The sequence below is a fragment of the Melanerpes formicivorus genome, unplaced genomic scaffold, assembly GCF_026170545.1.
Source record: "Melanerpes formicivorus ecotype bairdi unplaced genomic scaffold, bMelFor1.0.p_v2 SCAF_98, whole genome shotgun sequence".
Lineage (NCBI taxonomy): Eukaryota > Metazoa > Chordata > Aves > Piciformes > Picidae > Melanerpes > Melanerpes formicivorus.
Genome location: NW_027142450.1, coordinates 1,005,467 through 1,029,720, shown reverse-complemented (window position 1 = coordinate 1,029,720; position 24,254 = coordinate 1,005,467). Strand labels below are relative to the sequence as shown.

Genomic DNA, 24,254 nt, shown 5'->3' with positions numbered 1-24,254 from the left:
TTTCAGCTAACATCTTTAGGATATATACACACAGTTAGACAGATATAAGGTACCGAGTACTGTGACACTCAAAAGTCAAGCCATGAAGTGGGTAATCAGCAGCTTCTGCTCTTTCACTGAACTGCCTTGAAATGGAAGTTATGTCTAAAATATCTATTATTATGAGGAGAAAAAAAAAAAAGCAAAAAAAAAAAGCTGTTGCAGTTGTTTTCACACATATCTCTAGTAAACATGCAGTTACACTCTCTCCAACGAATCTGGTAGCAGCCAAATTCAAGATGCATTGGAGCATGATAATGATGATAATCGCAACAAATCCCAGTTACACATTCTCAACTTCCAGATCCATATTATCAATGGATTTAGTGACAGATAATCCAGGATTTCAACTGACAGAAGACAACCCACCTTATAACCTTTGCAATCTTCTCCATAAAATGGAGAAGCCAGTGGTGTTATTTTTCATTACATGGGTCATGGCAGAACATCCCTGGTTTTGCCCCTTGTCCGGGAAGGTGGTGGAGTCACCACCACTGGAGGTGTTTAGGAAGAGACTGGATGGGGCACTTAGTGCCATGGTTTAGTTGATTAGATGGTGTTGGATGATAGGTTGGACTTGATGATCTCAAAGTTCTTTTCCAACCTGGTTAATTCTGTATTCTGTAATTGGTTTCTGCTGGATATTTCCCACTACTAACACTGCAATAAACCAAGGAGCCACCTTACATACATTTTAAATTAAGTTGTAGCCTTTTCTTTGAATGCAGAACATTTAAAAACTACTACAGATAAATTATCAGAACAGTAATGTTTGAGATGGAAAATACTTCAGCTAGAAAATAAGCTCTGAGGAACGGAAGCTTACATGTTGGCATTCCAAAAACCAAGACAACAAATCAAAATCCTCTTCATTAGCAGCTAATAAACTCCATTTTGAAGCTTCATATGCAAGTGCTGCTTTGCTCCTTCAACTTGCAAAGTGAACCCAAGATTGGGCAGAGAAAATAGACCACCACTATGTGGATTTTACTGACAAGAAAAGATTAGAAAAATTAGAAAACCTATAGCTAGTCTGAGAGGACACACGTGCAGGCTCACACAGACCCCTTGGAGGTAAGGAAGAAATGTAAAAATGTCCCACTGTTACTAGGTATTACCTAACAGATAGTTAACTCCCGTTCCCAACCTCAACTAATATTCTCCTGATATCCAGTGTGACAAAAATATTCACCAAGTTTGTGTGTTATGATCCCCCCTTCATGTTACACATGCAGCTATCCTGCTATTCTCACTTCCCCTTTTGGGTACCCCATTATAAAGTCTGTTATGTGGAGATCACATTGTTGCTATCTCTGTTCACTGGCTAGAGTTGGCTCCAAATCCTCTAGGTAATGCTGCAAAACAGTGCCAGGGCTCAGTTCCTGTCCCCTGCCTAGAGGAAATGTGAGACTGAAGAACACATTTTAGGAGGGTGCTTGGTAAAGTTCACACCAAGTGGTTTGTTTGGTTGTTTGTTTTTTGGTTGTTTTTTTTAGAATCATTGCAAATTTTAAAATTAAGGAGAAACAGGTCAACAAAAGCTTTCAGTATCCTTCTCTCCCAGTCTCATTATCCTACAATTTTACTTTGAGCTTCACTGAAATCAGAAGGCACACTGAATGCTCTCCAAAGATAACAGAAAAACACTGGAAAGGCAATACAACAAAATTGCAGATACATCACAAATTATTGCAACCTTGTACAGAGAAGTATAATATACAACATCTTTAGAGCCCAGTGGCCAGAACACACTCTAGAAAATTCTTCTGTTTTCCAGAGTATAGAATTCAAACTCATAGTGGATGCACTAAAGCCTTTTATCATATCAAGTTGACATTGGAGGAAAGTTTAATGAATAAGCTGCAGAGTGTTTTGTGCTCCCCCGGAAACTGAGGAGAGCTACAGGCTACCTCCTGCCCTGGGAATAGAAATAAACCCAAAGCTACTTTAAAAACCCACACATATATTGACAGAGTTAGTGGGAGCATCAAAAGCTCTTAGTGGGTTAGTTCTCCCCTCCCCCCTTTCCCCATGAGGGCACTGAAGAAAATACTCCAAAAAAGCAAGGGCTGCAAGCTCACCCTCTAACCTTTGGCACAGAAGTTAGTCTGATGGAGTGGACTGTGCAGCTGTGTCATATGGCAGACATAGGGACACACCTTCAACAGTACTTGATCCATTGAGACTGCAGAGTAACTCCTCTTCACACTAGTAAGCCTAAGCCATTGAACTGTCACAAGATTACAGCTCCATCTTTTCAGCTTTGTTTTCAAAAGGAGGATAGCTACAGTTCTCTCTAGGGACCCAGAAGCATAGGTTTTCATAAAAATAGTCAATACAACAGAACAATATTGTTTGAGGTTTCTCTTTTGAAACGTTATGATTCTTGACTTTTTCAGATAAAGAAGAAGAGTATGACCCTTTTCTAGGGTACATATAAACAATCAAGCAGGCAGAAGATCAATGGGAATTTCACTGAAGCTAATGGTTTAGGTTTTGCACACAAGCTTCAGGCCATACTTAATATTTTAAACAGAAAGTTTTAAAAGAAGCATGAGTACCTTCAGAGTGGAAAGAAATTAGGGATATCAACTGATTAAAATACCTACATGGCCTGTAACAAAGATGTCCCAGGGTCACATCTATCTTCCTAAGACATGTGGGCATACTTGCACCATCACCCATTTCAGAGAACCCCGAGCAATAGCTGCCTACAGGTTCCAAAAGTATGTATCACCTGTGGGATGCATACAGCCCTTGCTGAAGACAGATGCAAATCCTAGTTTGTGGCTGTTACAGGAGTAGTCAGCACATGGTCCTGTATCATCCCACACAAAATTGCTTACCCCAGTGATAAATGTATGGCAAGAAGGGACAGAGTTTAAAGAAGCCCTTTCCAACATGACTGTTTGAGGCAGCTCCTTCCTCTTTGTGTTCAGTGCTCAGCTCTCCCCACGTATTACATAGGAAGTTAAGGAGCTTGTCTTAAAAATGAAAAATCCAGCTGTTGATTGCAGAACCCTTAATACAACTAGTTCCATCATCAAGTTCAAGTCTCTCTAGCTTTTACACAATAGGCTATCTATAATAACTGTGAGATATGCAGTCAACATCCTCATGTGTCAGGTTCACAGGGGAAAATTCATTTCCATTCTCACTCTACAATGAAACTTATGCATAACAATTAAACACACAGCTGCATCAAGCAGCTCAATAGACTATAATGAGTGTGTGGATGGTGATGATATTGTGCAGGTTGACTGTCACTGTAATGCCTGTACTCACTCATCAGGAGGCAGCACTACAGGGATATTGGCTTATTCAATTACATTCCCTCTGTTCAATGACTCTGGTTAGAGGCCTGGCAGTCAAAACAATGACTACATCAAATATGAAGAATAAGGTACTACAACAGCTTAGGAGCTGTCGTAGCTCAAATACTACCAGAATATTTTACAAGTGTATTGAAGAATTTCTTATTGAAGTTCTTAACCTCAGCTGTAAGCTTTGTCCCATTCAGTAGCATACCACACCCCCTCAAAAAGCTGTAGATATAGAAGGCTCAGAGAAGCAGAAAATCAACCCAAGTTCAGTGTTGGGTGCAGACTGACAACCGCAATGTTCTCAGCTTTGCATTTGCCCCGAGTGCAGGAGCGCTATCCTGTTGTTATAACTTGTTTTAGAGAACCACATTTAATTGTAAAAAATTGGTGCTAGACCACCAACACACTCACAGAAGGGATGTGAAGCAGCAAGAATTAGTAAAAAAAACTCCATTAATTAATGCTTGGCTTGAAAGACATACTTACGCAATGCTCACCTTATTAAAATTAACTTAAAACATTCACTACCAAAATTTGCAAGTAAACACGTCAGTCACATGCCCATGGAAAACTTGCATAGTGACTGTCTATTACCATTTATCACCAGCAAGTTGCCCTACAGCTAATCAACACACAGTTAATTAGAATCTCCTAAGTCTTTTGCGAGAATAAATGTACTTTGGTAAGCTTTCTTGCACACATTTGTTGTCCCATGGACAAACTGATACAGCTGATCTAAAGTTACCATTTCCAGTAGTCCTGCTGTGGTTCAGTTCATTCAATTATCATTTAATAGATGTTATCTAACCCCTAGGTGACAACTTCTCTCTTTGCTAGCTCCTAAACATTCTGATCCTATTCCTTTCCTCTGTCCTTCTTCTTTCCCTAGTGTACTATGGGATGGCTCTATGCTACTGGCAAATGCATATCCTACATTAGGATTTAAACAGTGGTTTCCACCAGGAAAATTGTTCATACATGCCCTGTAAAGTTCAAAAAATTTGATAAAGGCAGGCATCAATCTGGGGCTTTGCCCCCCACATTGTAGATGGTCACGCTGTTTCCCATTCTGCTGTCAGACAAGCACTCCCTCCAGACACAGAACACAAAGCCTTATGTAAATTATTTCTTCTAAATTTTGCATAGAAAAACAATAACTTCCAAGTATATATAAAACATGCTAAAACATATTAGAGCCCTTTATCAAGCCCTGCATAATGGTAACAAAAATCTATGTACTCTACCCACACAAGCTATCCCTAAGCAGCTGGCTCACTTCTCTGCTTAACAATGGATTATTTGGAAGATAACGAGTCTCAGCTGACTGAGCAAGGTTTTTCACTCCTGCCTGGAACTCCATAGCTCTTACCGTCAAAATGCAGCATCACAGATGACCATATTAAGCCTTGGAGGTCAGTATGCCCTAGCAGCTAAATAAACACCTTCTGGCTGTCTCCCAAGCTCTACTCCTTTCCTGCCTAGTAACTAAGTCTTCCTGCACTGTCTCCTGCCTTTGACCCTCCTTAAGCGTGTATAGTTTTGGCTGTGCTGGAGAGCAACTGAAATACTGTCAATCAAGGCAGTGACCTATACAGAAGTCCAAATCAATATGTCCTACAGTTCTTTAGTCATACCTGAGGTTTAGTTTCCTCTTCATCCTTATAATAGGAGAGCTGATCCCCACGCAGCACAAACCACCGTTGCTGCCAGTTCTTCATAATGCTCCTTTGTTTCTTCAGCCAGCCACACTTTAGCACACGTTCTTGAGGGTTTGGAGAAGAAGATCTGGAGGGAGGCCCAATCTGTTCACCCATCACCAAACTCTTTGACCGGGCTGAAAAAGCAATTACAGAGTAAATTAAAAAAATGGGGAGTAAGAACACAGAGAGAGGCTAAACAACTGTTACATACTTTCTGCTCAGAGATGGACAGACTATTGCATGAATGCTCCCTAAGTACTTGTTTTTCAGGGTAGACATTCAATTTCATGATAATCAGACACAAGGAAAACATAAACTTTAGGTACTACTCACTCTAGCAATCTTTTAAGTAGCATGATACTTTCGCCAAGGCTCTACTGTTTGCATTACCTTTCTTTGTGGCAAATCATTACTGCCTTCAAGCTCCACATGGGAATAATGATATTGTTCTCTCCTAAAAGGATCTTTACCCTGTGAGGATTTGTAAGTGGGTAAGATGGGACAGAAAATGAGGAAGGAGAGAGCATAAGAAAATATTCTCACTCCACACACCGCTACTGGAGTCTGTGAAACCAGTTGTCACAGAAACAAAAATAGAAATGAGAAAATTTCCAAAAGGTAATAGTAGCATATAGATAACATAGCTATCCAGAATTATTAGTCACCTCACTCTTCAGGGCCTTCTGACACTGAAGCAGAAAAAAGCAATGGAAATAAAGACAAAATAAGAGATATTTTGTGGCACTGGGCTTACAGTACTTAAAGCTAATCTGGAGTGGCAGGTAATGATTATATACTGCAGGCAGGAAGCCAGTCCTCCAGAATGGATTGGTTAGCTGGCCTCACAGGTCTTTTCCACCTCTACTTGCTTTGGATTTATGAAGCATCTTGTTAATAAGAAGTTATTAAATATCTCATGCCATTTCCCTTCATTAGTGTTAATATGATCCTTTACCTTCCCATTTTCTAGATTCAACTAACTTAAAGCACAATTTATAATTGCCCACTTGAAATAGGACTACAGTTTACAGGACAGTACCAGTAATCTACAACACTGATGTTTTACATTAACACTGCAAATTGCTGCAGTTAAAAGCCCTGCCAGCTTCTTATTCTGGCATCCTTGATACAGTAAATTCAGCCTATCACAACAAAGAGCCACCCTCTACCTCTCAAAGTACTGTCTAGTTTTGCCTCTTTTGGGACCAGCTAAACCACAGTGACCTTGATGTTATCACCTGACTGGTTTCTGCCTTTGGTGCCTCATCGCACAGTGAAGGAACTGATAACATAGTAACTGACAATATATGTCAAACAAAAATAATAAAGTGGAGGTGTAGCTGGGAAATAAAAACGTCTTTAAAAAATTGCTAAAATCACAAAAGCAACATTAAACTTGATCCTATTTCTTTGTTTCTTTGAAGCAAGCTGAAATAGAAGGAGAATCAGGTAAGAGACTGAGGTCAGATCTTTGGAGAGCTTCCTTACTGTAAGCCAGTGAAGAAAGAACACATTGGTCCTTCCCCATAACCTGTCAAGTCAGGCCATCATGTTCTGCTTGGGAAAGAAGTACAAAGCCAGAACTTTTACACACTGAACACTTATGCCATTGAAAGGCATATCTAAATAGTACCACATCATCCATTAGCAAAAAGTCTCAGTGACAGAAGTCTCCACTTGTATAGTATCATGTACTTCTATCCCCACTTCAGCTTGAAAATTAAACTCACCTTTCCTGTAACCATTCAGCAGACATTTAGGATAGTCTCTGACAACATACCAATTTTATAGGCAGAAGGCGGTATCACTTTGTTGGTCTTAAGTTTCAAACTCAGTGAAAGCCCTGTCTGATAGGCAGAAGGGATTGTTTCTTTTTTATTATTTGATTTTCCTGAATTGCTAAGGTAAATTATGCTGCCTACAACTATCTGGGTTAAACAAACAAACAAACAAACCTTTATTTGGTTTTTAGTTTTACTTCAAAATTTATAAAAAAGTTGGAATGTTATAAGAAAAGCTGCTGAACAATCCCAGCTTCTCTTTTAGAATGACACTTCCCTTTTTTGGCTAAAACTCCCTGCTGAATGAAACCATATACAGCATTAGTCCCATATTAGTGAAGCATACCAGCACATCTCAGATTTGTGTGAGTGATCCATCTCCCTTTGATTTTTACAGAGCCAAATAAATAATAATAATAAAAACCCAACAAACAAAACCTGAAAAAGCCCAACCACCAAACACAAACCTTAATACAGAAATTACTTAAAATCAGTCTTTGATGTATTCAGACTTTTTGTCTAAACTTACTCACTGTAGTCTGAACTCTCACAGACAGTCATTTTCTTTCCAGCAAAATATATAAAGAACCCCTTTTCACCATGAAGCCTTAGGCTTTAATGCCTCCCTTTCTGGCAACACAGTGCCCTCTAGCAGATAGTTACAAAAACTACGAGAACAACTTCATCTCCCTCCACTTCCCGTCACTGCCAAGAAATGGAGCGTCCTATTTCGTGGGCATTTAGTAAAAGAACACATTTCACATTTCAATCTCTATTACAGATTCCCACAAGGTTTTAGCTGAAGGGACCACATCTACCTTGTCCCAGGCCACATACTACAGCAAGGACCAAGGTGTAATTTTGTTTACACTGTCCCAGATTCCTTTCTACATTTATTCCATAACAACAAAAACCACACAAAGTACTAACTTTTTCCAAATGGAACTGTAATGTTTTAGGCAACATTTTGGCTATTAACTTAACCAATTTGTCTAATACCACCAAAATTTGTACTTGAGTAACATCTTAGTTATCTCTACACTGAAGCACCTCAGTGCTCTCCAGACTAAGCATGCAGCTCCCAGAGGTTTCACTTCTCCTGACTGGCATGTAATTATATATATACTCTTCTACTTTACCCCGATCCTAAAAAGAAATTAGATTTCTTTAACTGGAAGTCTATCACCTTTACTTTAGTATTTGTGTTGACACAGAGTTCACAAAAGACATCAAATGTCTAGCTTTAGAATAACCCAACGTATGCTACCTCATATTTTTCCTCAAACATTCTTTGGTGTTATTTATACAATTAAGAATTATTTGTTATAGTGAAGAGTTAAGGCTTTTGCCATCAGTCCCTGGATAATATAAGCTTTAGTATTTTTACTTTAAGCAACCCCATTTCTTAGTCTGTTGATATGGCAGTTAATTCTTCATGCTGTTTTAGTTTTCTCTCTCTAGTCATGAGCACAATAGTTAATTTCATTAGGCAATACTTAGCAACCCCATCTGTAAGTTAACAACGTGGATCAGATAGAAACTTTTAGAAGGAAAAATTATTTATGGCTGCTAACAGTATTGATGTTTATATTGCATGCTCCAGAGAACACAATAATTGCACAGAGGTCAGAAGAAAACTTTCACAAATGAACACAGCCTGCCTTTAAAGCAGCAGAACTCTCACACCACTGAGATCAAAATATCTGCTTTTATAATCTGGTCCAGTACATTAAGCCCCTGATTCTTAGTGGTAGATATATCTTATTGCTCATCTACTTTACAGAGTTATGGAATCAACAGAGCATAAGGAAGAAACAAATCAATAAATCGTATTAACAACAACTGAGCAAGTACTTTACATCCTCTAGTTTTGATCCTGTAATGTCTTATCAATAACACCACACAGTTTGCCTATGCTCTTCACATGTTCATTACTTGATTATTGATTCAGCCATACATGTAAGTTCAAAACAGAAATCAACATAAAAATGATTAAATGTCTCTTTGGAAAAAAAAAAATTGCACAGTGCAGCAGTACCAAAATGCCAACTACAGGGCATACTCACTCAGAAGCAGGGAAACAGGGCAATTACAGCACAGGATGTTTACAATGGATCAGGCAGACATATATCCTTGCTGCCCCACCCATGCCATTAACAATGAGTCAAGCCTACCTTTTGAGATGACAAATAATTAGAAAGCAAGGATTAGAATTCACAGAACTTGAAAATACTCCTATAAATGGAGTGACACTGGCATATGAAAGTTCTCATACCTAGATGAAGATGGAAGGTAGAATACAAAGGAGCAATAACCAATGTCAGCAGTGCATATGCCTGGGCTACACTAAATCTGCTCCCCATCCAAATCTCTACATTTGGTTGCCACGTATTTAATAGTAAACTCAAAAATTGTCCTAAGGAGTGGATGGACCAAATCAGGTGGAGCCACGCTGCCATTCCCTACAGAGACCACAATTCCTATACCCATCCCAACACAGCCCTATCTGAAGCTACTCTTTCTCCATTTTTCTTCCTTGCCCCTTTAATGGAGCACCATGCAATTCTGTCAGAGCTCCTCTGCCCCCAAGCAAAACTTTCCCATTTTCTCATTACATACACTTTCTATGCTAAACATGTATGTAACAACAGACAACCTCTTTCCTATCCATACTAACCCCTTTCCTGAACTCAGTCCTGCTTGGCAACATTACACAATCTCTTCTGCTTTCCTTCTCCCACTCACAGCTCTGAGCATCACTACAGATTTGAGCAATCAATAAATATCTACTTAAATCGGGGATGTGGAAATCAATCAACTCAATGCAATTCAATATCAATTAAAGTTGTAATCTTTTGAAATTTCATAGGCAGTTAGCTTAAATCAGTATAGTCATTATAATTGATTCTGGCTGACATTCTCCTACAGTGAAGGCACTTTGCTCTAGTGTTTCTTCAGCCTCATGACATAGTGACACTATATATTATTTCTGACATAGCCCTTGTCTACCAGCCACAAAGGGAAGCGGTTTCATATACTATAAACAAAATTCTCAGCTGTTTCATTTTATTTAAACTTTGCCTCAAAAATGCATGCACTGAAAATCCAAGAGTCCTATGCTTTAGAAAGAGATACTGAATTTCCTGTCAGCAAATTGTAGGAAACGAAAGATGTGAATTAGATTTGTTTTCTGTGTCAATTGCACATCTGTATTTGTGTTTGAATTTGATTGCTGAGATACCACAGCCAGTCAGCATAAATGAAACCAAGATACTTCCTCAACAAAATCTGAGAATTTAGCATCATGAAACACAATAAGCAAAGAAATCAAAGGCAGACTGTTTGAAGTAGTTGGTGATGTGTGTAGGCAACTAGAAGGATTTCAGCTACAAGAAACCTGCAAGGGCTTTTCATTCTCTCAAGACAAATGCAGTAGTAATCAGTGCAGAAACAAAAGAGTGCTACACAGCCACCTGCCTGCTCACATTTTGTGACCTGAAGGACACCTAGCACATTCAGAACGCTACTGTAAGAACAGGTTGTGCTACTTTACTTCAAAAAAGCTGCACTTGTCTATTCAGAACACTTCAATAGACCAAGATGATGTGTTACATTTGGCCTCATTTTCTTGAACTGTTTTTTGATTCAGACAAAAACATGAGAGGATATGATGCAGTAGAAAACCATTTCCATGGACACCCATCAGATATTACTGAAGAAAATTAAAGGAAAAATTAATGTTGTCTGGAAGAGAAGACATACATGCACTACACTGGAAGCAGTTTTCAAAACTTACTGTCTCACTGAGGGAAAAGCACCATAAGTGGACTGCAGCAAAACAACTCAAGATAGTCATAAGCCCTCCAGTCACTCATGCTTATAATAAATACCAATGTTTGTGCCATGCCAAGCACATGGTCCATGCTATTCAGACACTACAGTGACAGCCAGCATCACTTGTACCATGCACATATGTTATGAGCAACAGATATTTGTCTGCCAGGCTCCATGGGATATTACTTCCAAAAATTATTCAAGATGGGAAAAAAAAAATGAGTACAGAAAACTTTGTCAAAGCCTTTTGCTATCAACTGGCTGAAAGACTAAAGTGGTACCATGGCCACATTCACCAATAAACTTACCCAGATTCAGCCATAACACTATAGTTCATATTTCCCTTGTCCAAATATCAGGGAGATACTAATTCATATCCTACCTCTCAGGGCACAGTTCAGTGTTCATTTTCCAGCATTTGTTTTACCTATTTCCAAAGTGCAAACAAAGCCTGCTTCCTTCTCTGTACAACAGGTGGGTAATTTGAAATCAGAAATCCAGGAATTCCTATTCCTACATGAATTAATACTCTGAACCTATGTACCCAACTTAGAATATTTACCTATAATTATTTTAATAAGGTATCACTGGTTAATAAGGTAAGGGTTGCTCCTCCTAAACTGGAGGTGTGCACTGGAGAATTAATTAACCCTGCACCAACAGTTATCCCAAACCCAATCATTTTCCCATCACAGAATTGTTTGTCACCATTGAATAAACATAGCTTCCTTGTCATTTATCTCCTTATATTACAGATTTGTTCTTTAAGCTTCAATACCAGTTTACTGAAATAAATAATTCTTGACACCTGCATTTAAGAGGAAGGCCATTACAAGTGACATTTTTTCAACCACAGCGAAGACCTAGCATCTCCTCTCTTTAGCTCTTCATAAAGACCAATTTGCTCACCTTTGTGGCACAAGGGACATACAGAAAAACTCTGTGGAAGGAACGCATTAGAAAGACTGTCAGCAGCAGCTTCCCTCACCTATGTAAGTTTTAAATGCTATAAACACACACAAGGTAGAGTCTAGGTACAGATCCTTTCCTCTTGTAGCTCGGCTCGTATTACATCAGGGGCTTTCCTCTTCCTGCTAGCGTGCAACTGCCTTTATCACTGCACCTCAAACTACCACATCTCACAAAGCAGAGAGATGGAGAAAATAAATCAAGCTCTTATGCTGTTGTGCTTGTCTATTAGCTACCATAAACACAAAAGGAAAACCATCAAGGAAAAAAGTAATTCTGATAGTAATCTTGCAATGAAAAGAATTACATTTATATAGGCACTAAGAGCAGGTGACTATCCTCTCAGCAGAGAGTTGCTAACATTTGCAGTGCTTCCACCATGCTCTCCACAACCATGCCATTATCACCTTGTACTCACTCAATGGGTTGTTAGAGAGCCTATGGGGTTTTAATTCTTTAATATTCCAATCCCTCCCTACAAGTTGTCTCCCCAGCAGTTCAGTTGCCCTTTAAGCTGAGTTACTGCTTTTTCTCAATGCCCCTTTCCCCGGAGGTGAGGCTATGGATCATTATTTCAAATTCAGATTATCTGTACTTAATTAGATCGTGCCTGCCTGTGAACTTTTCAGGGCTTTTCTTAAGGAGAGTGATTTTCTGCCTGAATCTTCAGGCAGGGACAGAAAGCTTCCTTTGTCAAGAGCTGTACTTCAGCACATATCACAAATCCTATGTAGAAAGAGAGGGAAAGCAAGAATGGAAATCTGAACCTGTGTCTGGAGGAATGGCACAAACATCACTTTCATGACCCTCTCTGTGTTTGTACATGGCCAGCAAACCAGGACAGCAGAGACAAAGTAATTACAGCACACAGCTGATAATGCAGCTCACTGCTGCACAACACTGCACCAGAGCAGTGCAGTGCCAGGAGACTGACCCAGTACCAAGAGGCAGAAGTAATTTCTTGCTTCGTTTGCCTCCCTAAGGCTGGACATGGTAACAAGGGACATCCAGCTCTCCCATCTGAGTTTATTGCTTCCTCCTGCCTTCAGGGTAGTTAATCCAGTAGTGCAACCAGCTCTAGCCCCAGTGCCTCCTTCCATTCATTCCCTTAATATTTGCCCCTATATCATTATCTTAGGATTTTAAGCTCAATTCAGAAGCTTTACGTACATTCCTCCAAAGCAAAATGATGAAACCTAGGCTCACACCACAGACAGGGCCACAGCTGATGCACCTTCTCTTCTCCATTGCCTTACAGCCTCCTTTCTCCTCCACCTCACAAACTATGAGCCATAAACCAAACCATCAGTGTTGCTTCCAGCAATGTTGGTGGGCTGTGAAGGGCTGAAGGAATGGTTTGGAGCAGTTTGTGCTCCAGAGCTGTTTATTTTGGTTCCAGGAGTGTTATTCTTTGCCTAGTAAGCTGGAGGTGCCAAGGGGCTGGCCGCCCACATGCTCTGCAATAGCTGCGTGGATCATCCAGTCCCTTAAGCCAGAGATGCAGCATGGGACTGTGAAGACATTGGTGTTCCCCTTTGCAGATCTAAGAGGATGCAGATGCTATGCTGTGGTTTGTTAAGGGGGCTAAATACATGGGAAAGTTCCCCTTTTCTGCCTTTCACTGGCCAGTGAAAGGAGGAGTCTTCACACAGCATGATTTTGAATAAACTACATCCTGAGAAACTGCCTGCACCGAGCAGTCTCTGAGGTCTAGGGCTTGCTCCAGTATAGTTCTGGCCTCTGCAGAAGTGGAGGGAAAAGGTTCCACAAATTTGCCTTAGTGTCAGAGGAATGACCCTGAACTATTGTGTGAGGGGCATGAGGATTGCCTTCTCTGTGCGGATGACTTGGAGAGCAGTCAGAAGCTAGAGGGTTGATGCTGTGGTAAACAAAAAAGTCAGAGTGCACTTAGGACTATTTGTCTACCTCTGGGTCCCTATGAAACATATTTATGTCATTCTTCGTTTCATCTCTTTGCTATGTCCTTTCACACACTGAATTGCACACTGGGGTTTTTTGTTTGTTTGTTGTGTTGTGTGTTGTTGTTTTTCCTTCTGAAATCTCCTTTAACCACTGGCTTTTGTTCCCTTGATGGTCCTTGTTTCAGCTCTGCCAGATAGTCCAGGTGACAGTCCAGTTGTCTGTGCCTTTTACTGGGGTTGTAGGTTGGCCTCTTAGATGTGGTCCAGTTCCTGGAACCCAAAGGGTGTAGGTGATACCGAAGAATTATTAACTGGCCAAATATAACTCTGAACAAGCAGCATCTTCTAACAGTGTCAGAGGTCACCTTCACTGGTCTAAAAATGCCTAATTCACGTTTCCTTAGATGTCATTCATCATCATCACCATCAACGCTTCTTCCTGAGCCTGGCAAACTCAGAATGGATGAGAACTCCTGAAAACCAGGACTGATTGATAGCCTTCTGCTGTGATTAAGACTGTCTTGAAGAAGTGATTAATAATGTCATTTCCTTTAGGCAAGAAATCCCTAGAGGGATGGCACAAATCACCCTATGTTTCTGGAATGGTAAAAAATGTTCCTGGAGGCATCCCCTACAATTTCATACCAGTATGTTCATCTTCTTATGCTGATACCAGTAAATATATATTGAATTGCCAAATTCTGAGATACAATGGTTGTGAATTTTTGGCCACCTAAGTAATGGGATTAACGTAAAATTATCAGCCCTGAATACAAACATCTTGGGACTGACAGCTTTGGAGATGTCTAAATTAGCAAACAGTGCAGATCATTCAAAATGGATCTGTCAGTTAATGGTAGGCAACTAATATCCATGCTACACAGGCAGTTCAGGGGGCTCTGTTATGGACTAGTTCTATTCTGATCCTGTGGACTGAGTATCCATTAGTGGTTGGAGAGCATTAAGTCCACTCCTGAAAATAATTTCCCACCTAGGTTAATCTAAAAGGAATTCTATTTTTGTTTATTCTGAGACTGCTTCATGACATAACCAAAATACAGTGAGGAGAGTAAGCTCACTTCTATGCCTTAAACCTTCACATAGATTCCAAATTGTACTACTGTAATTCTCATAACTGTCATTGACTTTCGTATTAAACAATATGCTTTCAGACTGCAGAATTAAGAAAGTTTGATTACTACTTTACGTTCTTCTAGTACACAAACCCCAGTTCTTTTACATGCTCTTCAAACATACACAATGCTATCTCTTCATTTCCTTCAGATACATATTTTTTTTCTACATCCCTGGCAAGCCAATGCATTCCTATATCCCTTAGCTTTTTGGCCAACTTGAATATATGTGTGCTCTTACAGGAGAGACAGTATGTGTCTTTCGGATGGTCAACTGGTTGTTTCCTTTCAGAACATCTATTTCTGCTATGTACTAGGTGTCAGCTGTCCCTAAGTGTACAGGTACAGTTACCTTCATTGTGCCACCAAGTTTCTTTGAGTTTATAAAAGTTGAATACACTTTGATACTCACTTTCTGCTTTCAAATCTGTTTGGATTTAGCAGAGCAGCTATAATGTGAGGACAGACTGATGCAGAAATCTTGCAATCATGTATCCTTACTGCCACAGGAAAGCAGTTTAAATATAGGGATTTCATGCTTCTGTAATCAAAGACATAACACTTGCATAAAAAATACGACACTATTGCACAAGTATTGAATATTAAAACCTAGCTGTCTTTCCTGCTAGCACCTGAAGCTTACATTGCAAGTGTGCAATACTCCCAGAATACCCTCTGAAGTCCTCCTTGGCATCATTCTTATATAACTTCTTTAGAAGCATTTTATGTATGTTAAAGCCACTTATCATTAGAATTTAACTCTGACAAGTTTCAGAGAAAGAAAAAAGGGAGGAGAAGGAAATAAGTCTGTTCTACTACAGCCACGCTGAAAGGTACCTGAGGCAAAAGCAGTTCATCTGCAGCAAGCTATCTAGCCAAAATGTCTCACATCACTTTTCCCAATCTCTAAGTTTTAATTAAACAAACAAAAATTTAATTATTATGACTATGAAGAAAATTTTCATCATACTGTAACACATGTATGACCACAGTTAAAACAAAAATAATAGGCCAGAGAAGTGCAGGTAATTCCATAATACCAGTCACCCAACAGTATAAAGTCCTAGTAAGGAGAGAAGACTTTCCTAGTACCTACAGAAGCGAGAAAGACTCTGCTGAAGACAGGAATACTGCCAAGGACCTGTTACATCTTTTGCTATATTGGACAATCCCACCACAACACTTACTGAAAAACAAATGCATAAACTTGAAGTCAGTCCAGATTCCATTTCTCACCACATTTAAATGAAACTGGGCACTTGTAGCCTGTTTGTTTGGGACTTTTGATACCAAGAACCAAATGCTGGGACTTTTGATACCAAAGACCAAATGCTTTGATTCCTCCCCCCTCTCCCCCCACCCCCCCATTTCTTAACAACAAAAATTGCATTTCTTGAGATGGAAAGATACATTCTGAAAACTGCCTTCTCTGCTCTTTATACTAAAAATTCTCCTGTCTCCACTCTAGAAGGATTTCTACGCCCCATCCACATAGAAAGAATGTGAAAAAATAGATATTTTCCATTGCAGTAACCTTTTTCAACATCCTGGACTCCATCAATTGCTGTGAAATAACACAAAATCCATTCAGGCCTAGCCAGGATGAATGATTTTCCAGAAGGCCCTCCTATGCACATTAAGATTTTCAGTCTGTGAGATTTTATACCTTCCTAGGTCTTGGGAAATCATAATGCACCTTTGAACACATTTCTTGGTTACAGTTTGCGAGTTTGCTCAAGGTACAGCAAGGACTGAATTGCACTTGAGAGTTACTTCTAGTAAGGCAAATCATCTTTGTTCTCTGCCATACCTTTCACAGATATTAAGAACTATACCCTGAATGTCAGGCTCAAGTCCAGACTCAGCATTTTCAAAAGCGACACAAGTCAGACAAATACTGATGGCATAAGATGTCACAAGTGAAGATTTAAAGGTACATTCTCAGCAGAGATGCAGAAATACATGGGGAACTAATGAAGCCTTCCTGTTTGCGCAGATGCAGGCATTCTGAAGTAAGAAGCTGGATGTGCACACAAAGTTGTTTGAGAAATTCAACCACAAGAAATATGTGACTGTCCCTAGATTCAGTGTTATTGCTACCTTCTGTCAGGCTGTATCCAGAGAATACTTCTTTTTCCCTTCTCTTGATTCTTTCTGCTCAGAGAAGTCATACTGGCCCTTACACAACTAAGTCCTCAATGGCAGACTATAGAATAGAATAGAATAGAATAGAATAGAATAGAATAGAATAGAATAGAATAGAATAGAATAGAAATAAACCAGATTGGGAAAGACCTTCAAGATCATCTACTCTGAGAAGTCAGAAAAGCTCATACAGCAGCTGGCAGCAGATCTCCTGTCCTTACTGATGCTTTCAGCAACAGTCTTACATTTTTCATAGTACTTTGCTTGTCCTGCTTTTACCATCTGAAACTTCCCAACTGTGATTTCAAGGAGCGTGAACTACAATTTCACATTTAGCTCAGTCTTTTAAGGTGGGACATTTACCTTCAAGAAGCATTTAGCATATCAGCACTGCCATTTTGCAGCTCCTGTGAACAAGAGCTATGGAATAACCTTGCAGGATTAGGTCCTGTTTTGTAACCTTTGTAAGAGCTTACCAATGCTTTGCAACAGCATTTCAAAAGTAGGAAAATTCCTGGAGTTTCAAAAGCTTTCAAACCAGCTCTTTTCATGAGTTCTAAATCCACTCAGAAACAAATGTATCACTACACAGTTAATGAACCAGAGACAATGTCATATACTGCTACAAATTGAAATCTAATCACAAAGGTACATTACAGTTTGCTCCCAAGCACCAGCAGCCCACAGAGATCTAGAATAGTATCTGTTCCATAGCTAGACAACAATATGCAGTTTAACCTCTTCCAGATGAATTAAGAAAGTGGAAGAGCAGTAGACATGCAGTTCTGAAAGCCAGCACTCCCTTCTCTGATACTGGACTTTCTTCACCATTCTAGTCACATCATTTGACTTATCTCATCAGAGCTATGATAACCCACATGAACACTGCATAACAAGTATGCTAAAGACTGGAAGGAGATTACACACCCTTTAGAAGGGGAATGACAAAGATACAGCTCCCACCAAAGGCTTGCTGAACTTCTACAACATTTTGTAATGAAAAATAAATACATATGACTCTACTGTGAGTGGGGCTATGCATATCTGATCCTGATATCTCCAGATGGTAGGAAGCTTCTTCCTTCCAAGATACTAACAGCTATTTAATGGGCTGCTGATATTCTAAGGACTGTTCCAGCATCCAATACTGCTTTTACATATATGATGCAAAGTGGCACTCATCTGGGATTATCTGTATCTGAATCACAGTAAATGGAAAAAGTGACAATTTCCTATTTTATAATGCTAGCATGTATGAACTAAACCCTAATCTTTACATACTCTTCTAGCTGTGTCTGCTTTAGCTCCTCAATTACATTAATCTAGTCTCTGTTTCTAATGGGCTGGAAGACATCCTTCTGAGATTGTGTCATTGGACTGTGAATGGTAATGATGCTCAACAAATGCCATGTCAAACGAGAAACTAGTGCTGCAACAGATCACACAATACATCCCCTGACAGAGCATCTCCTTTAGGCAAGCTGGAGAGGAGATGCCAGCTGTGCCAAGCTCCAGCTGGTCACTTTATAAACACTGTATACATCTTGCAGGTTTGAACAACTGCTCAAAGTAGCTGCCCAGGGTAGGTTTTCCTTCCTTCCTTTGTCTTGCCCAGGAATCATGGAAAGCAAATGTCCTCACCTTCTGCTTCCAGCTCCGGAGAGACAGTGTGCTAAGCAAACTGTTTCTTCGAGATACTGCAGGTAAACTTGTCATAACTGTCTCTTGCTGCTAAAATGACTTTCAGCACACAGCATTAGCAACCACCACGGCTGTGCAAAGGCTCCATCGAGTCCCAGGACAGAGTCCAGTTTTTTAACTATCCCCGCTACTCAGCTCTAACATTGCAGACCACGCTGGTGAAGACATGCACAGGTTCCCTCTTCCTCCACTTCATTCTCCCCGAACCTTTGCAAGCAGCACTCATTCCCACTACCGTCCCCACATCCAGCATCCAGCTTCTGAGAGGGACAGCATCTTTGCTCTGCCATGGAGCGGCCACCGCAGCTCCGGAGGCATTCCACGGGCTGGAGCAGAGGCTTTCCGCTAACGCCCAGAAGTTTCCCCGCTCAGGCATACGTTCCCCTGCTCGAGCGCATGGGAAGGCAGACTCACCTCTCCTGGCTTGCCTGATCCTGGGGCTCAGCATTCTCTCGCTCGGGCTCCCCGCTGCCGCCAGCTTCAGCGGACGGTCCCGGCCCCGGACGCCGCCCCGCGCATCGCCGCGCCCCGCTCAAAAGCCGCGTCTCTGCTCCCTCCGGCTCTGTCTCGGGGCGACGTTTCACATGAGGCTACATAAACCCTAATGCATTATTTAGCCGGCCTGGAATTAATTCTCATCCAAACTAGGCATTAAGTGCCTGGGTAATTACTGTCGATAAATCGCTAGCACGCAGACACGAGGGCTAGCCTTGTCTCCTGTAATTGCCTGCGCACCGGCAGCATTAATGTGCCGCTGCCAGGGCGCAGCTCCGGTCCCACGCTCTCCCCGCATCCTCCTCCGGTCGCGCTCAACAGACGCTTTGACTCGACGAGGGTCAGATCAGGAGCTTAATGTCTCCAAGACCGAGCCAGAGGGATAAAAGGGCACAACGCACACTCCGAGAAGCTGGTCCAGCGAGCAGCGTCGTGCTGTGCTGCCTGCTGAAACATTGCATCCCTCCCGGGGAGGAATTCCGGTGCAGGCCAGGAGCCACTCTCTGCAAGAAAGAAAAATATCTCTTGCCTACACTGACAGCCTGACGGGATGGGCACAGGGGAATGCCATCACTCCATTTTAGTATCCCATCACTTTCATTTGTATTCCTTGATAAGCTCTCTTTCACACCTCCCTGGGGGATGGGGTTGGGCAGGAGTCAAAGCTTGCAGATGGTATTGGAGGGAGGAAGGACAAATATTTGATGAAATAGTTAGTTAGATACTCTCAGATAGTATCTAAAAGCTATAGATACTTGAGTGTAAATCCAGTCTGAGTAACTGACACATTCTGCCCCTGGGCTGCTTTAGCAAAACCTTCTTTCTCACCATCCCCATCTGCAGTGCAGAAAAGGGGGTAAGTATTTCCCCTGCAATATGCTTGTGGAGCAGTATTGCTCTGCAGATTTATATTGCTGAATTGCATTGACAAAAAAAATCATCTGAGATTGGCAGCTTCCACCTCTGCAAAGAAGATACATCATATCTTGAGTACTGGACTGGCCATTGTGGTGAGATTCCCCCAGCATTAACTTTTGCCAGACCAACTCAGGTAGAAACAAATGAAATTATATTTACAACCAAAAACTACACTCTACAATGGAATGCAATGAATAGGTACAAAATATACAGTATTTACAATACTATACAGATATTTACAGTTAGCAAACAACATGAAATGCCGCCTGGTCAAGAGATCAGGGAAAGCTCCCTGCTTCTCCCTCCACGCCTCTACTACCCCCCTGTACAAAAGGAAAGAGAGAGTAGCAGAGAAGTTGGACTTAGCCAAAGCCAGCCAATAAGCAGGTTATCTCTCCTGAGTGAAGCAAAACAGCCAGAGATCAGAAGAGAAGAGAAAAAGGATGAATTGTTATGGCACAGCTCATCTTATTCCAGATATTTACCCAATGAATTTGCTTAGAATAATCTTTTGCTTTTCTTTTAACACCAAATACTTTTCTGCTCAAAATCCATAACTAAATTTTAAAGGCATAGCCTAAAACCACAACAGCCATCGAGTCATACCTCCAATAGAGAAAGAGATCCTCTGGGTTTTTAACAGAGGCTGGACTTCTCTCAGTGTGCAGGCTGCAGCATTGGCTAACGTGTTTTGGAGTTTTAGCTGTAGGTGGAACCAGCATCTTAGAAGTGATGGCAAATCTTTGAGTTCATTGTAATGATCTCAAACTTACATGCAAGTGAAGCTTGAAGTGGAATCTGAACTGTTGCCACCTAAGTGGTGATCCCTTGGTCATCAAGCTTAGCAAGTATCCAGGTGCTGTGGATAACCAACAAAAGCATCAGGAGAGGGAAGTTACGCTTGTCCCTTTCTGTTGAACCCCAATCACTGAATCAGGAAGTCATTCTTACAAACTATTTAACAGAACTTTTCCTCTCTCCATATTTTTAGCATTTCTTGTCTACTTTGCTGCTGTTTAGATATCATTTTTGCAGTTGGAGCAGAAAGCCAAAAGGTATGTACAATAAAACATGACAAGGAATTAAGTTAGCCGAGCTTTTAACCTCTGGGAAACATGGGACACTTCATCCTGCTAAGCCACTTCCCATGAAAGTTTGATTTTCCCTCTGAGGAATGACATTATAAAAGGACTTACATAAATGATTATCATGTTCATGGGTAAAATGAAAATGTTTAGATGAATAACAGCCAAGGTCAACACTAAATACTAACTTTGAAGGGTTTTTTGTTAAATTAAAATAATACTCATTGTAAACAGAAAGATTCTGTTTGATCCTGTTTGAAATGTTTTGTTTTGACTTGAACAGCGTCAGCCCTTCTAAAGCACTTTTCAAAACAGAAACATAAATTAATATATTTCTTATTTTTAAGTTGGAAATTAATATTTTTCTTTTTTATTTTTTTTTCTTCAACTTAAACACAATAAATTCAGAGATTTCTCAGATTAATTCTTTAGGGCAAATAAATATTTACCAGAGGGTAAAAAAAAGGTAGCAAAAAATGTCATCTGAGAGGAAAAAAAGAAACAAAACAACAACAAAAAATCACTTCCAAAAAGTGGTTCCACACTGGCTGCAGTGCATTGCTCTGACAATTTAAATAAATACTTCCTGAAAAAAGCACTGAGAATAAATCCAATGGAAAGATAGCCTAGCACATGTCTAGAAGTGAGCAGATCCCACAGGCATGTTTAATCCCTGAGGTTGTATGCTCAACTCCTTCAACACAATAGGCCAAAATATCTCAATGGTTTGTATTTACTTTAAATCTCCTGCAGGTTTCACAGCCCCTTTTCATCCCATGGCTAGTTTCTCAGGCTGTGTGTTCCTCACCTGGACCAGTCCCTCAGAACTACATCTCACAGGGGTCCTGCCCATAGAGCAGGGATAAGAATTCACTTTATCTGTATCCCAAATCAGCTCTTCGCCTGCATCTGTCCCTGCATCTGTCCCCACCACTGCCAGATGCCACTTCAAGACACATACCTGTCAAGAAGCATTTTGAACATATACTCATCTATGTAAAAATCCCCTGTGTAAAAGGTGACAGAGCTTTGGTGATGCAAAAGGGACAAAAAGGTTGAGTAAAGACAGGTTTAGCTTATTTGCCCTGCATCAGGTTTTGTGCAATTTATGTGTTTCCAACTGGCATTGGTATTGGCAACTTTAATTCTTGTGAAGGACAGTAATTACAATCTGAAGAGTACATGATTTAAATATACTGAAGTTCATCTGGCAATATGTCCAGAGACAATTATTTCAGTGAAGTAATTTTGCTTAAAAGAAGGATTGTAAAAATGTGAAGAATGATGAAATAATCTGTGGAAGTTTTTCTTTCCTTGTATGTACAGCATGTCTCTCCTTGAATATGCAGTCACACAGCAGAATAAAAGGGATGCTAGGTTAGCCCTGGCCCATCAGGGATATATTAGGCCCATACGTCTTTGTTAAACAAAATCTAGTAAGTACAGAGGTGATGAGCTGAGAAAAGTAGAGATACAGTAGTGTGACACCAGTGTGCTTCTCTCACCTTCAGAACACCCTTTCTACTGAAGGACAGGCTTATGATACCATGAAAGTTCTTGCGCAGAGATGAAAAATGAGTTGCAATGGAGTGACAGCAAGAAGTAGAATTATTCTTGTACTTAGGCATACTCTTACAAAGACTACAGAAACCTATATTGTGGTCCTGAAGAGCATTAATAGACTTCACAGCCTTAATCAGCCTCATTTGGTCACTACCCACACCTTCAGCCCATAGGCCCAGGAGCTCGATCTAAGGCCAGGCTTAGAGCTTCACTACTAGCCTGAGCTATCTTGTAGGAATATTGGTCTCTAGATCTACTAATGTATATGTATGGATTGTGCTATACAGGTGTCCTGGGTTAACACAGCCTGCTCTCACAAGCCTGACTCCCCCAACACAGAAGTGAGGGAAAGTAACACAAAACAACCCAAACTCTGGGTTGAGATAAAGGGCTTCACAGGAAATGAGATAATACAATGCACAATTATTTAAGCCTATTTGCAGAATGGCACAGCAAAACACAGAAGCAGCAGCAGCAGAATGCAGTAATCTCCCCACATCCCCTGACCCATAGGCCACCCAGCATAAAACACCAACACCTCTCTGGAAACTGAAAGCAGCAACCAGAACTGGAAGCCTTTAATGTTCCAATCTGAACTTCAAGCTTCATGATACTTTGCTCCAGCCATCATTTTCATTTTGAAGCTGGCATGACAGCAGCATGATATTGAATATCAGCAGCAGATTCAACACAATCCATAACAAAAGGCTGTTTCCTCACTTTTCTCTTGTGTCTGCTTGTTTGTTGTGGGTCTACCTAGCAATTGCTGGATTGTGTGTGATGCTGGTAACCTTCATCCAAACTAATTCTGATTATGAGTTGTGGGTGGGTTTTGACTTGATTCTATGCATGCTTCATCATTATGAATATGGTTTTTTGATCTGGACTTCTAATTGAACCTATCACTTCTGTTTCCTTCTTACCTCACTCAGGTACTGTGGGGACTATGCTCTATTCTGCTGTACTGTTCCTCTGTTTCCTTTGGGGAGTAGATGACCATTACTGGTCATCCTATTCCAGAGTTAAGTTAAAGGCAGCCTAATAAATACTCTTCTCAAAGAAACTCAGGAAGCTGCTGGACTGTAGACAATATTGCTTTTATAGCTAGCTGATCTGAAGCAAGAGAGGAATTCCTAGTGGCTTGAGATACCAGTATCGAGGTGTGGATCAGTTGTTGGAAACCACTGTTCTCACAGTTACATCTCACAGCTATATCTCAGCTTGTCCAAATCCATAATGGCAGCCTGTCAAAGAGCACAGACTATCTAAAAGGCTAGAAAATAGAAATCAGCTGACTAACCACGTGCTACAGAAGTACTATTAGCACTTATGTGACTCAAAAAATAAATGTGCTCATGAATTATCTGCTGCCTCTTTGGGATGTGGAAAAACTCTTTTGTATATCCCAACTGTTTGCTGTATATCACCACCGATTGCTAAGCATATATAATAAAGGAAAAGTGGTGTGGACTAGGGATTAGAAAACTTAAGGAGCCGGGGGAGGCATGGCCTCCAGCCTTAATGCCGACTGATTTCCCAGGGCTACAAGCAAGATACTCAGTCTCAGCTCCCATCCACCTCCATGCAGTGTTTTGAGAACAGGGATTGGCAAATGCTATCCAAATGCAAGATGATAATGATAGTAA

General features: G+C 40.5%; 1 protein-coding gene across 1 annotated transcript in view; it reads right to left on the bottom strand.

Moving 5' to 3' along the window:
- The window catches only part of ARHGAP22 (Rho GTPase activating protein 22), a 136,085-nt gene extending 116,950 nt beyond the window's left edge, over positions 1-19,135 (bottom strand). The window contains exons 1-2 of the mRNA XM_068166214.1: positions 18,962-19,135; positions 4,997-5,196 (exon numbers count right to left, since the gene is read on the bottom strand). Of these exons, the coding sequence (XP_068022315.1) occupies positions 4,997-5,196; positions 18,962-18,995 (234 nt within the window). The 5' untranslated portion in view covers positions 18,996-19,135. The remainder of the gene's footprint in view (positions 1-4,996; positions 5,197-18,961) is intronic.
- Positions 19,136-24,254: the final 5,119 nt, after the last annotated feature.